Consider the following 13,033-nt stretch of genomic DNA (forward strand, 5'->3'; position numbering starts at 1 on the left):
AATTACTTTAAATTTATCCAACAAGTGTCAAGCAAATAATACTGACATTGAAACTGCTTAGTGTTCGTTCATCTTCGTGTCCAAGTATGGGCTGAAATACAACATATGCCATCAGAAACTGAATCTTTGAATATTTGAATTTGAATCACTAAACTTGAGTAAGTGCATTGAAAAATGCAATCTGATTTACATAAATTGAATTTGCATTGTTTCATTTAAATTTTTACTTTGAAAAACTGTGGGATGATACAGCATAACAGGAAAGGGGAAATATAAAATTAATAATAATTGCAAAACTATTTATTTAGGTTTATGTAATGTGGACCATTGATTTTGGAAGGAAAAACAGGACCAGATTATTGGAAGGAATTTGAGAGTTTTGGAACGACATTGAGTTAGATCAAAACAAAGCAAGCCTTGATCGTACTGGATATGATTTGAAGATATAATTTTCATTTTTTTTTTTTTTTTTATGTAGTTAGTAAAGAATGTAATGTTTTTGTTCTGCACAGTTTGATTTATGTTGAATGTGTGCTCAGTTTCTTGTTCATGTTTCATGAAAAAGTGTTGTTTTTGGATTATTAAAAGTGGGGGGATTTGCAGTAATTAGGTTAATTAGTAGGCTGCTATTATATCAAATGCATTTGGCACACTTATAAATCTAAATGATTATATATATAAATTTAAATGATTATATATATAAATTTAAATGGTTATATATATATATATATATATATATATATATATATATATATATATATATATATATATATATATATATATATATATTAGTGCTGTCAATCGATTAAAATATGTAATCGTAGTTAATCACATTTTTCATAGTTAACTTGTAGTTATTGCACATTTTATTCAGTGTAAAAAAATCCCTTGATTTTTCTGTCCCACTATTTTTTCTTGAATTTTAATATTTTCAAGAATATGCTCTATGCAAGCCCACTAGGTGAAACAAGGCATTCTGATAATTACTGCGTTTGTGGAATAAGAGTTAATCCACCTGTTTTTTGCCATCACAGGGGATGGCCATTTTGTCACGTCTGTCACCTGAAAATGACATCACAGTTGCACACACGCACACCCACACCTACACACGCACACATGCGTCCGCGCACGCACACACGCACACATTTACATTGGTGTTGTTCAGACAGATATATTTATTTCTTCTTGAGAGCGACTTGTTGCTCAAGCGCCACTTGGATTTAGAACTACGTGCAGTCATTTATACGGATGTCACTTTTATTGCGCTCTGACGATGACTAATCGACTAAAAAGATTATTACTCGCTGCTCGAGTGTCAAATAAAGATATTTTGTTTATTAAAATTCTGTTGTGGGTATTTCAGAGGTCGTGGGTTCGAACCCGGCTCCGGCCTCCCTGTGTGGAGTTTGCATGTTCTCCCCGTGCCTGCGTGGGTTTTCTCCAAGTACTCCGGTTTCCTCCCACATTCCAAAAACATGCTTGGCAGGTTAATTGATCACTCTAAATTGCCCCTAGGTGTGATTGTGAGTGCGGATGTTTGTCTCGGTGTGCCCTGCGATTGGCTGGCAACCAATTCAGGGTGTCCCCCGCCTACTGCCCAGAGACAGCTGGGATAGGCTCCAGCACGCCCCGCGACCCTTGTGAGGATAAGCGGTATGGATAATGGATGGATGGATGGATGTTGTGGGTATATTTTAATGTAAATTGTGTCAGTTAAACCAATGAAGAAACAGTTAGTGGACCACTGAGATTGCCTTGTGTGGCTCTCGATCTCACTGCGTGTGTCATGCTGTTTTGAAGCAAACGGCATATTATTTTGTATTTATTATTTTTCTAAAATGCTGCAATATTGTTTTGTGAGTACATGTTTATTTATTTATATTGTGCTTAAGTTTTTATCCCTTTTTGATTTGGTTTGGTACGGCGCATTTCCTGAGCGGAGAAGAAAGGAGAGAGAGAGACGTGAATTAGAGCGAGGCTGTTCACGTCTGAATAAAGACGCAACAAAACACTGTCCTGTCGTGTCGGTTGTCTTAAACAAGGAAGACGACAAAAGAAATACATGAAGTCAAACCTATATTGTCACCTGACATACCACGGCCTCCGTGATAGATAAGATAAGGAAGAACAACTTTTAAGGGTTACACTCCCAATGCGTACGTCGCGACTATCACCGCAGGGCAGGGGGACTCTCCCGAGCAATTCATCCTCATCGTCAATATTTTGAAGCAGATGTAACGCCTCCTCTACTCTAAAGCTTTTTTTTAAATATACATGGTGAACAGCTGCCTTAATCAATGCAGCCGCTGGTTGCTATGGCAACCTTAATCACGCGATCAAAAAAATTGACGGCGTCAGAAGGGGGTTGGATTAACGCCGAAAATAACACGCTAAACTGACAGCCCTAAGTAGAGTATACATATATATTTCTTTCATTTTTTTTCAATAGCATTTTCAAGAAGTACGTTAAACAGAATGCCATGCATCACACCAAAGCCACAACAATGTGGCATTTTAAGTGAAGGAAACACCTGGTATATCCCAACTGCTTGCAGGCTGAGAGTCCCAACCAGTTATTCCAGTCCTCTGAGCAGACGGTCCTCCACACACCTCTTTTCTGGACTTGCAGGACTGAACTCCGCCCACTGAGACGCACTGACACAAAAACAGTTAACAGTTTATTTGCAAATTATCATTCAAAATAATGTCTACATTATTTGGGGTGGTATTGGCTGACATTGCATCATCCAAGGTGGACTACTTTGTGCTTAGATGTCATTTGGAACAGTAAAGATGTTGTATTAAATATTGTTTGCTCCTGTACCTCCCAAAAATAAAATTGACCATGGAACTATCCTGGTTTCCAAATGAGTTTTTAGATCAAATCAATGTTGAATTATGGTTAAGAAGGTTGATTTGTTTTTTTGGTGGGGTTTTAGTTGAAGACTGATGGTAAATCAATGTCGGTTCAACAACATCTTCTCAGCATTGAAGTTTGTGATGAAAAGATGTAGTTGAATCAACATTGTATTTTGGTTGAATTAAAACATATCCATGTTTGCCCTTCTCTATTTTTCTACTTCAGCGGAGGGAGGTGGGAAGGGGGCATATTCTGAGGGGCAAAGGTCTTTTTCACCACTCACTCACTCACTCACTCACTCACTCACTCACTCACTCACTCACTCACTCACTCTCTCTCTCTCTCTCTCTCTCTCTCTCTCTCTCTCTCTCTCTCTCTCTCTCTCTCTCTCTCTCTCTCCACATATCCATTTTTTTTAACCACTTTGTTTCTGACTGTTTTTTTTGTTGTTGCCCTGAGCACATTTGTGTTGGTCCTGTTTCATGAAAACGTTTTCATTTCTTAGCCATTTCCACGCAGGGCTCTAACTCAAAAATGGTCCACCCCCCCCCCAAACAGACCATCTTTTAGTAAAAGATGCGACACTTCAATGCGAAGTCCTCTACTTTCAGATTGTCATTTGGAAGGCTCTTATACTGTACGTAACCAGATCCGTATTTAACGTTGAGCATAAATGAGCCTTTAGAGGTGTGTTGGACTTCCCGCATAAAACTAGATTGTGTGACGTATTGACTGGTGTGACATGAAGTAGCACCAGCAATTTGCGGGGGACAGTAAGCGTCTCCTCTGCCGGAAATGCAACAGAAGAAGAAGACCCAGCAGCGTATGCGCAATTGCACACTGATTTGCACTTGACTTCATCGCGGCCTTTTCCGTACAGAAAACCAGCTCCGAGTATCTCTCTGCCTGCTTTTTCAGTAAGTTTGAGGAAATTATCTTTCTTGGGTTCTTGCGTCAACTCTAGCTTTAAATCTTACCAAAAAGATGAGACTAGAATCAGGTGGTGGTAAAATTGCAAGCTATAAGATATTTTTAGAGGTGCTTGGATGGAGCCAGGCTTGTCGTTTGCACTTTCCAGTCAAGTGTTTTAACTTGCTGACTGCTGGTTATTTATTCATTTTAATCTTGTCTTTCAGTTGCTGCCCTTCAGTTTGACTGCGCGCTGACCCAGAAAAATTTTTGTACAGCTGGGAAGCATTGGCTTCATTTCGCTCATGAGCATAAAGGGGGCATCCCAACGCATGCTACTGCCTCGGACCCAAGTCAATCTTAGTTTACTGTGGTATTGTTCTTTATTGGACGGATTATGTTATGTGTTATGTTCAAAAAATATATTTTTTTACAGCGATATGGACTGTTGTTCTTACAGTCAATCACTTTAGATTTAGTCTATTTAAATCTTATGGTACGTGGTTAACAAACATTTCAGATTACTAAAATATAACTAAAACTAAATGATCTTATTTGAAATACTGACTATAATTTAATGTATGTCCAAATAGAGATGCTGGGGTTTACTGAAAGTATTTTGATCGCTTCTAATACATTTTTTTAACATTAAACATGTTTTCTGTCATAGGTTTTTCATAGATTTGGGTAAGTAATGAAAAAGCTAACATTTTGTAGTGGACTAACCCAAGATTTGTTTTTAAGATTTATTGTAACATTTAATTCTAATTTAGATGATGGCTGAATTAATGTTGTTTCCTTAACATTGATTCAACAAAAAAATCAAACAAAAAGTGAATGATGTTGTGTGATATATGGTTGAAAAGCAAACGTTGACCCAACATTTTATCAACCTTGCACTTTCTGTATAATTTCTACTTTAGGTTTCAACATAGATTCAACATATAAGATGAACTGTATTTCAACATTGAGTCATCCATATTTTGCTATCTGGGAAGTCAGTCATTTTATGCAGGGTACCTCTATTTAAATACTATTTACCTCTAGTAAAACAAACTAGAAAACAAAGAAACAAAGAAATCTTAAAGTTCATCCTGAGCAATTTGTCCAAAGTTTTAAATGTAATATTATGCAGGAAGGGCACATACCTGTAAAATCCAATTGCCATGCACTCTTGATTAATAAAATCAAACAAAACATGGATTTTATGAAGTTGTTGCTTCCCCACAAGTAAGCAAGAAATCAGATTATTTTCTGTACCACAGTAAAATATTTGTTTGCCTCTTATACAGCTTTAACAGCTGCTGCCTCCGCGACCCGACCCCAGATAAGCAGGATATGATGGATGGATCGACAGCTTTAACATTTCCAAGTCGACTTTTGTGCTTGCAGTGCTCTCCATAATTTTCCATGGTGAAAACTCTCAAGAGGAAAGCACAAAACCCTCTATGATATAGGTGTCAAACTCAAGGTCCGGGAACCAGATCTCCAGACCAGACCTCAACCTAATTTTATGTGGCCCACGAAGGCAAATCATGTGCGTCAACTTCACGTTTCTTGCTAATTGTTTTCACTTCTAATAACACTGATAAGATATTATTTGCTACCAATCCTCTCCTATAAAACAAAGTGAAAAATAACTGAACAATTTCAAATAATTACACCAATAATTTCAAAACTACCTATCCATCAATTTGTTGTGTATATGTCATCATATAAGGCGATCCTACATTTATATGGGTTCACAGTCATAATGGCCCTCCGAGGGACACCATAACTACGAAGTGGCCGCCAACAAAAAATGAGTTTCAATCAATCACATTTTATTTATATAGCACTTTTCATACATAAAAATGCAACTCAAAGTGCTGTAAAACATCCAAAGCAAAACATTAAAAAAAAATATAATAAAAAAATAAATAAATAAATAAATTTAAAAAATCCGTTCATGCCCTCCCTCCCAACAAACCCAAGACAGATATCCATTAGTACGTCAGCAATCATTCACACACACCCACACAAAGTGCACAACCTGATAAAATGTGTTAAAAAGACATGACAAGGCACAGAGAAACCATATGAGGAAAGGGTACCCAAGGGGAGCTCTCTGCGACGAGGGGAATGACAGCCCACGGCTACAAGGACGCCACCACCATAGAGACCCCAGCCCGGATTAGACAGGCGGACCCCACACAAAGTGTAGAGGCCGCCGGCCACCCAGACCTAAGGAGTCCCTGTGATGACAAAATGTAAACGCTTTTATTTTCAAATCTTTACGACCACCACCACTTCCTTTCTGAGAATACCCTTTCCGGTCTGACAATACCCCTGTCTGAGATTACCCTTCCTCCGGCCAGATCCCCTTGCATTTCTGCAATAAAATGAGCACTTTTGATTTTAATGCTAAATGTTGTGTTTTCTATCTCTGTACACATGTTCAAAACTGTGTGTGGTAGCCACATTGTGCCTAGCATTGTTGAGCTTTGCTAACAACTATCATAAAATGTCACTGCCGAAACAGTCACTACCGAAACAGTCACTACCGAAACATACAGAAAGGTTTCTGTTGTGACAAAATGGTTTCGGTAGTGACAATATTATTTTTATTTTATTTTTTAAAATGTAAGTTTTACATAGGGCGGCACGGTGGTCGACTGGTTAGCACGTCTGCCTCACAGTTCAGAGGTTGTGGGTTCTATCCCGGCTCCGGCCTCCCTGTGTGGAGTTTGCATGTTCTCCCCATGCCTGCGTAGGTTTTCTCCGGGTACTCCGGTTTCCTCCAACATTCCAAAAACATGCATGGTAAGTTGATTGGACACTCTAAATTGCCCCTAGGGGTGATTGTGAGTGCGGATGTTTGTTTGTCTCTGTGTGCCCCAATTCAGGGTGTCCCCCGCCTACTGCCCGATGACAGCTGGGATAGGCTCCAGCGCGCCCGCGACCCTTGTGAGGATAAGCGGTATAGATAATGAATGGATGGATGGATGAAGTTTTACATAATATAATACATAGATACATATGTCATACGTAGATCATAATGATTTTAACAATATTCTATTTCATATTATATCTTAATTTAAAGGGAGAAACAACAAAATGCCAACAAGCCTAGCAGAGAGACAGAGTACAGGCAAGGAGTTGACCCTGTGGAATACGAAGAATATTTAATAAAGGAAAGAGAAATAAGAAAGGGAAGGAAGAGGGAAAGATGAAGTCTATCAACGAATCATCCAGCAGAGAGCAAAGGAAAGTCAGAAGAGCATGGAGGAAAAGACAATACCACCGGATGTCTATAAAAAAAACAGAGAGATGGAGTTGTTTTGCTGGGCTTTCTCGCCACATAGCACCTCTAGTGAAGGTGATCAGACACCAGCGCCTAGGTCTAATCTAGCCCCCCCCATGATGATAGAGGCATGTCCAAATCTGCCCTGTTGTGCTTGCATCATTGTGCGAGAAACAATCTTTGATTCGGTTTTGTTATTTTTTCAGCAATCTTCGAACTTAAAAAGAAAAAAAAATACTATTTTCTTTTTCTATTGTTCTTTTTATGCTTTTAAAGCAGAGTCAACCTTGAGACATGCACCTTTGCTGTATAGGTCACAACATTTCATGTTTTTGTACTTTGTAAATGTTAATTACAAAAAATATGATTGAAATGCCACATGAGGAGCGGGATTTGGACCCAATAGCAGAGGTGACACGGACGGTGAAAAGTAAAAGTGTTTATCAACAAAAATACAAAGTAACTATAGAGAGCAGGAAATCTGATTGGGAGAAAACTTGCATACTGACTGGAAGATAGTTTGATGTAGGTGTCACTGAATAATTCAAGTTTATAAACTAAGACATCAGGCCTATATGACATAATAAAGGACAAAGCATAAAAGGACCATAGCAACTGCATAGCAACTGATACATGAAGGAACAACCAGTCACAACGTGCAATGCTTATAGTAATTTGTTCTTTGCAATCAAGGAAGCCATCTGTTAAAATAATCTGAGAAGCTTTCCTTCCTTTCTATTATGTACTTTTATGCTTGTTCAGCAGAGTCTGCCTGGGGAACTTTTTTTTGTGTGTAAAATTTATGTTACAAAAATGTTTGTCATTCCAATTAAATTTTCAGATGGAAGGTGAAACCACAGTTTTTCAATGATGACGTGCCCAGTGATGGACAGGTGACCAGTCCAGTGTGTACCCTGCTTTTCGGCTGATCGGCTGCGATCAACTCCAACCTCCCGCGACCCAGAGTACAGCACAAAGCAGTAGAAAATGGATAAATTAATGTTTCAATAGTTATAATACATGTTAAAAGTTAAATATAGCAAAACTAGTTAAGTGATTACATTGCTACCTTAACACAAAGTATTACTGCAACAACAGTAACAGTATGGTCACTACCGAAACTTTGCAGTCACTACTGAAAAAACAGATGTTTTAACAGAGTTGACCCACTATCACCAAAACCACAAGGGAGAGAACCAGATAACGCCCTGTACCACAAACTAGTGTCCGTCAGAGGCAAAACCACGGTCACTTGGAATTGTACCTCAGTTCCACGGTAAGGTTTCAAATGATCATAGTGAAGCACCTTTCGTGCAGCTTGAGGATCCCTAACATCCAGCAGCATGTAAATGAGTTCGTCATCATTCACAGAAAGCACCTTAAAGAGACACTTGGATGAGCTTAACATTGGCACTTATATAAAAGGTTTGCATGTAAAAATGACATCAGTACTAAAATGCTCCGCCCAAAAGACTCCGTAGTGATTTAAAGGCTTTTTTTGTGATTAGATTTACGACAAATTGCCCTGCCTCTTTTTGGGGTTAGGCCTGTTATTTTTTCGGTCTCAGTGGTATACCTCACGGGAGGGAGGTAAGTGTGGTAATATTGCTTGCTTTGTCAGTTCTGTTATCTAAAATGGTGACCGATCGCCACCAAAATGCAAATGCACATTACTACTCTTGTCCACTTCAACCTGTGAAAGTATAAAAGTGTTCTGCACAGTAGTTTGTTTATTGACAAAAAACGTGATGTCATCATGATCACCTCCACGAAATCAAAAATACCGTGGGGATCGCCTCTCCACTTACACAGGCTGAAGCGGACAAGAGCATGACTGCTCCCACGAACCCCGACTGCTTATATTTCTGACATTTAGCTACGCCAAACTGGTGTCAACTCTCAGGAGGCAGACGGCGATTGACAGCGGGCAAGCGATCAGGCAAGCATGGACCTCCATTCCACCCCCCCGGCAATAGTACAATAATGGTACAGCTAATAACAACAACTAGCTTCAGGCCGTTAAAACAAAAGGCGTTAGCACAACAACATTAGCTCCTTACTGTCCGCGCAGCGTGTGGAGGTGACCATAAGCCTGCGTCTTCATGTCGCAGGATTGCCTCCCAAGCAGTCATGTGCGTTGTCCGACACCGCTTGCAGCCGCGAGAGTGAAGCGGCGTCAGAGTGAGGTAAGAACTCATCGAACACCGGGGCTGTCTTGAACGTGTGCATCGGTTCTCCACAGCCAAGTGTGGCCGCATTGGAACGCACCACAAAATAGAACATGACAACTCTTCATTTTCCTGATCAAAAAATATATCAAATGAACTTGTTAGTCAAAACATGGCCATCCTGGCCCAACGATCCCTTTAAAAGGGTCCAGTTCGGACAAAGTTTTTGTTGTTGTGTGGTAGGATCATTGATCCAAACCAAATTCCCACACCCATAAGGCTTGAAATTATTCTGTTTGTTATATTAATTTTCAAATTTGTGCTCTTGCTCTTCTTGATACAAACGAACCATGTCAAAAAGCAAGCACATGCGCAAAACCAGTTCTGAACCATAGATTTGTGGGCTGGCAGATTCTCTGAGTGGGGCCACTTGGACCTCTGCGGGTAGCCTTGGTTCCTGCCATGACCAAGAAAACAGCGCAAATACCCCGTGCTTGAGTAAGGGGTAGCATAAAAGGACAGGACCATCGCAGGTAAATAGTAATCCCATTCATCCCCATAATCCCCATAATCGATACATCTGGTGTCGACGCAAGACCGGAATCGACTTGACTGGCACCACTTGCACCAAGGAAACGATTTGTACTTCACACTCATGCACATTTTTTTGCACTTTTCCCCATCGTGTTTACCTCACCTACGTATTGCGTTTTTACTTTTTGGAGACTATTTTATCTTGTTTTTTAACTTTTTGAATATAGTAAATTCCGTATGGAGTCACGGGCCAGCTAGCATATAGCTATCTTACACTGGCAATAGCCTAGCTTGGGGCTAAGACAGGCATATTGAAATGCCTACAGACAACAGCGACGAACAGAAAACGCCCCGACGCTGGGGCTGTGGTCCCAGGGGCTGCCTCTGATTCCTTGCCGCCCGCGGCGATGATCTCGGCCAGGAACCCCACGGCAGGCGGGTCCGCCTGTGGCCACCCACCCATCGGGCCACTCCGGGATGCGGTGTCCAGGTACATGAGAGGCCGACCAACGATGACATCATTGGCGACACTCACAGGTGTCGTCCTCGGCCGCTGCTCGGCCTCAGCGGCGCCATCTTGGACAGCGGGGTCGGGAATCTCTCCCCGGCGGTGAGTCTCCTGGCGTTCCCTCTTCACATCACCCACCAACCACCGTTATTATCAGCTAAAGCACCATTAAACTCAATCAGTATCCCGGCAGTATCACCCGCTGTTTTGCCGGAGCCAAAGTCATGGACATAGTTGACATCCTGCCCGGCGTTCTTCACTCTCTTCTACCATCCATAACCCGGCTCATTGTTCACGTTGGGACGAATGATACAATACGTCGACAGTCGGAACAGACAAAGACAGACTTCCATGCCCTCTTTGCCCTGCTAAGCACCTGTGGACCGTCGGTTTGGGTGAGCGGCATTTTGCCGACGCTGTCGCGCGGAGTTGAAGGCTTCAGCCGCCTTTTAATCCTTAACACATGGCTACTACGCACTTGTGGCCACCTTCATTTAGCTTTTATTGACAATTTTAACCTATTCTGGAATCGCCGTCGTCTTATCAGCCGGATGGTGTGCATCTGAACTCCTTAGGCAGCTCTATTTTAGCTGCTAACATCCACCATGCTGTTACTAATTCCACTCCCAGCTGACTCTCGATGACTACTAATCACCCAGCACCTGTTCCCGCGTCCTCACACCGCAATAACAATCTCTCTACAGCCACCGACAGACTAATTTCATCTGCTCACAGCACCACCCTCCTCACCGGCTCTCCCTGCAGGCCCCCATTAGCATCACCACCACCGGTCAGCTTCCCCATCCAAACTGTCACTGGCAGACGCATCCTTCACACACACAAAAAAACGAGGTCTTAATAATGGAAATCCTGTTTATTTGAACTATTCTTATCCGCGCCACCGTGAGCGCAAGTCCAGCACAATCATCAACCTGGCCGTGCTGAACGTACGCTCCCTTACAAAAACAAAACTTTTATCATTAACGACCTGATTTCAGGCAATAATATACAAGGTATTCTTTTATCTGAGACATGGCTTGGTACAGATGCCCCAGTTGCTCTCACCGAGGCTTGCCCATCGAATTTTAACTTTTTATTTTCTACTAGGGATGGAAAAAGAGGGGGTGGGACTACATCAATTTTTAATAATACTCTTTTCTCAAAGGAGATCATTTTTAACAGCTATTTATCATTCGATCATGCCTTTGTTTTTAGCAGTCCCCCTATTCTCTGCATTACCATTTATAGACCACCCCATCACTCGCCCTTTTTTATTTTCAGAATTCTTATCCATTTTATATTCTACTTCAAACAGAATTTTAATATCCGTCGATTTTAATGTACACGTTGATGATATCTTGGACCCGCTGTCCAGAGAATTTTTAAACCTTTTAAACAGCATGGATTTTAAACATCTTGTCTCACAGCCAACTCACAACAGAGGACACACCCTGGATTTGGTCATAACCTATGGCCTGTCCGCTGGTGTGTCCTCTGTTGTTGACCTGGGTGTGTCAGACCATTACTGTGTGTATTTTAACATCGCCAGTTTTAACCATCTGGCAGCACCGGTAAGAAGAGTGAGGAAACACTACCTATCTTCTGAGGTGGCTACAAATTTTATCGACATTTTAAAGTGCACTCCTGCTGACATTTTACCTGCACCCGGTGATTTTGTTGTTGACAATTTTAAAAAGAACCTGAAATTAGCGTTGGACTCAGTAGCTCCACTTTTAATAAAAATGACAAAAACAAAGACTGTACCCCCGTGGAGAAATAATTCAATCACAATTTCTAAAAGAAAATGCAGGAGTGCAGAAAGGAGGTGGAGAAAGAGTAAATTTACAGTACACCACGAAATATGATGTGAACAACTAAAATCCTACAATAAAACAAAATGTCCTATTTCTCACACCTCATTACAGTTAATAAAACAACCCCAGATTCCTCTTCTCCACCTTTGAACTTTTAACTAGCTCTGATTTTAACAAGTCCGCACAGAAACCAACAGACGCTCTCTGTGAGGACTTTGAAGACCACTTCAGAAGTAAAATAAATAACATAAGATCCAGTCTTTTAGCCCGTCACATCACAAGTTTCAGTAAACCTGGACAATCACATTTTTAAGAGGAAACACTGGAAAGTTTTGCCCTGGTTGACGCAAGAACACTTGGTCGAGTTTTCTCCCAGGTAAATCCAACAACCTGCCTTTTGGATCCAATTCCCACATTTCTTTTTAAGACATTTTATGGATTCTTAGAGGAACAAATTTTAAATATAGTCAATTGGTCTCTCCAGACGGGCGTCTTCCCCACCGCCTTTAAAACGGCGGTGATGAAGCCCCTTCTGAAGAAGAGGAACTCTGACCCCAGCGTTTTTAATAATTACAGACCTGTATCCATCTTACCATTTTTAAGTAAGATTTGATATAAACTGGTGTTTTTCCAGTTAAATCACTTTTTAAACACAAATAATATTTTAGAGAATATCAATGTGGTTTTAGGATGAACCACAGTACAGAGATTGCTCTTTTAAGGATTTTAAATGATATTAGATGTACTGCAGACGTGAAAAAACTCACAGTCTTGGTGCTACTGGATCTAAGCGCTGCTTTTGATACAGTAGATCAAACAAATTTTATCAAATAGACTTCAAAACCTAGTGGGCATCTCTGGTACTGTTTTTAACCGGTTTTATTCCTATCTCACAGACCGATGTTTCTTTGTAAGTATGGATACTTGTTCCTCCAGAACCCATGAAATTAAATGTGG

At 40.7% G+C, this 13,033-nt stretch overlaps 1 protein-coding gene across 1 annotated transcript in view; it reads right to left on the reverse strand.

The window, feature by feature from the left end:
* The window catches only part of tmprss3a (transmembrane serine protease 3a), a 256,219-nt gene that overhangs the window by 157,228 nt on the left and 85,958 nt on the right, over window positions 1-13,033 (reverse strand). The window contains exon 6 of the mRNA XM_086052254.1: window positions 2,532-2,655. Within this exon, the coding sequence (XP_085908380.1) occupies window positions 2,532-2,655 (124 nt within the window). The remainder of the gene's footprint in view (window positions 1-2,531; window positions 2,656-13,033) is intronic.

This window comes from Filicampus tigris, chromosome 14 (assembly GCF_054856515.1).
Source record: "Filicampus tigris isolate MCC_2025a chromosome 14, RoL_Ftig_1.0, whole genome shotgun sequence".
Classification (NCBI taxonomy): Eukaryota; Metazoa; Chordata; class Actinopteri; order Syngnathiformes; family Syngnathidae; genus Filicampus; species Filicampus tigris.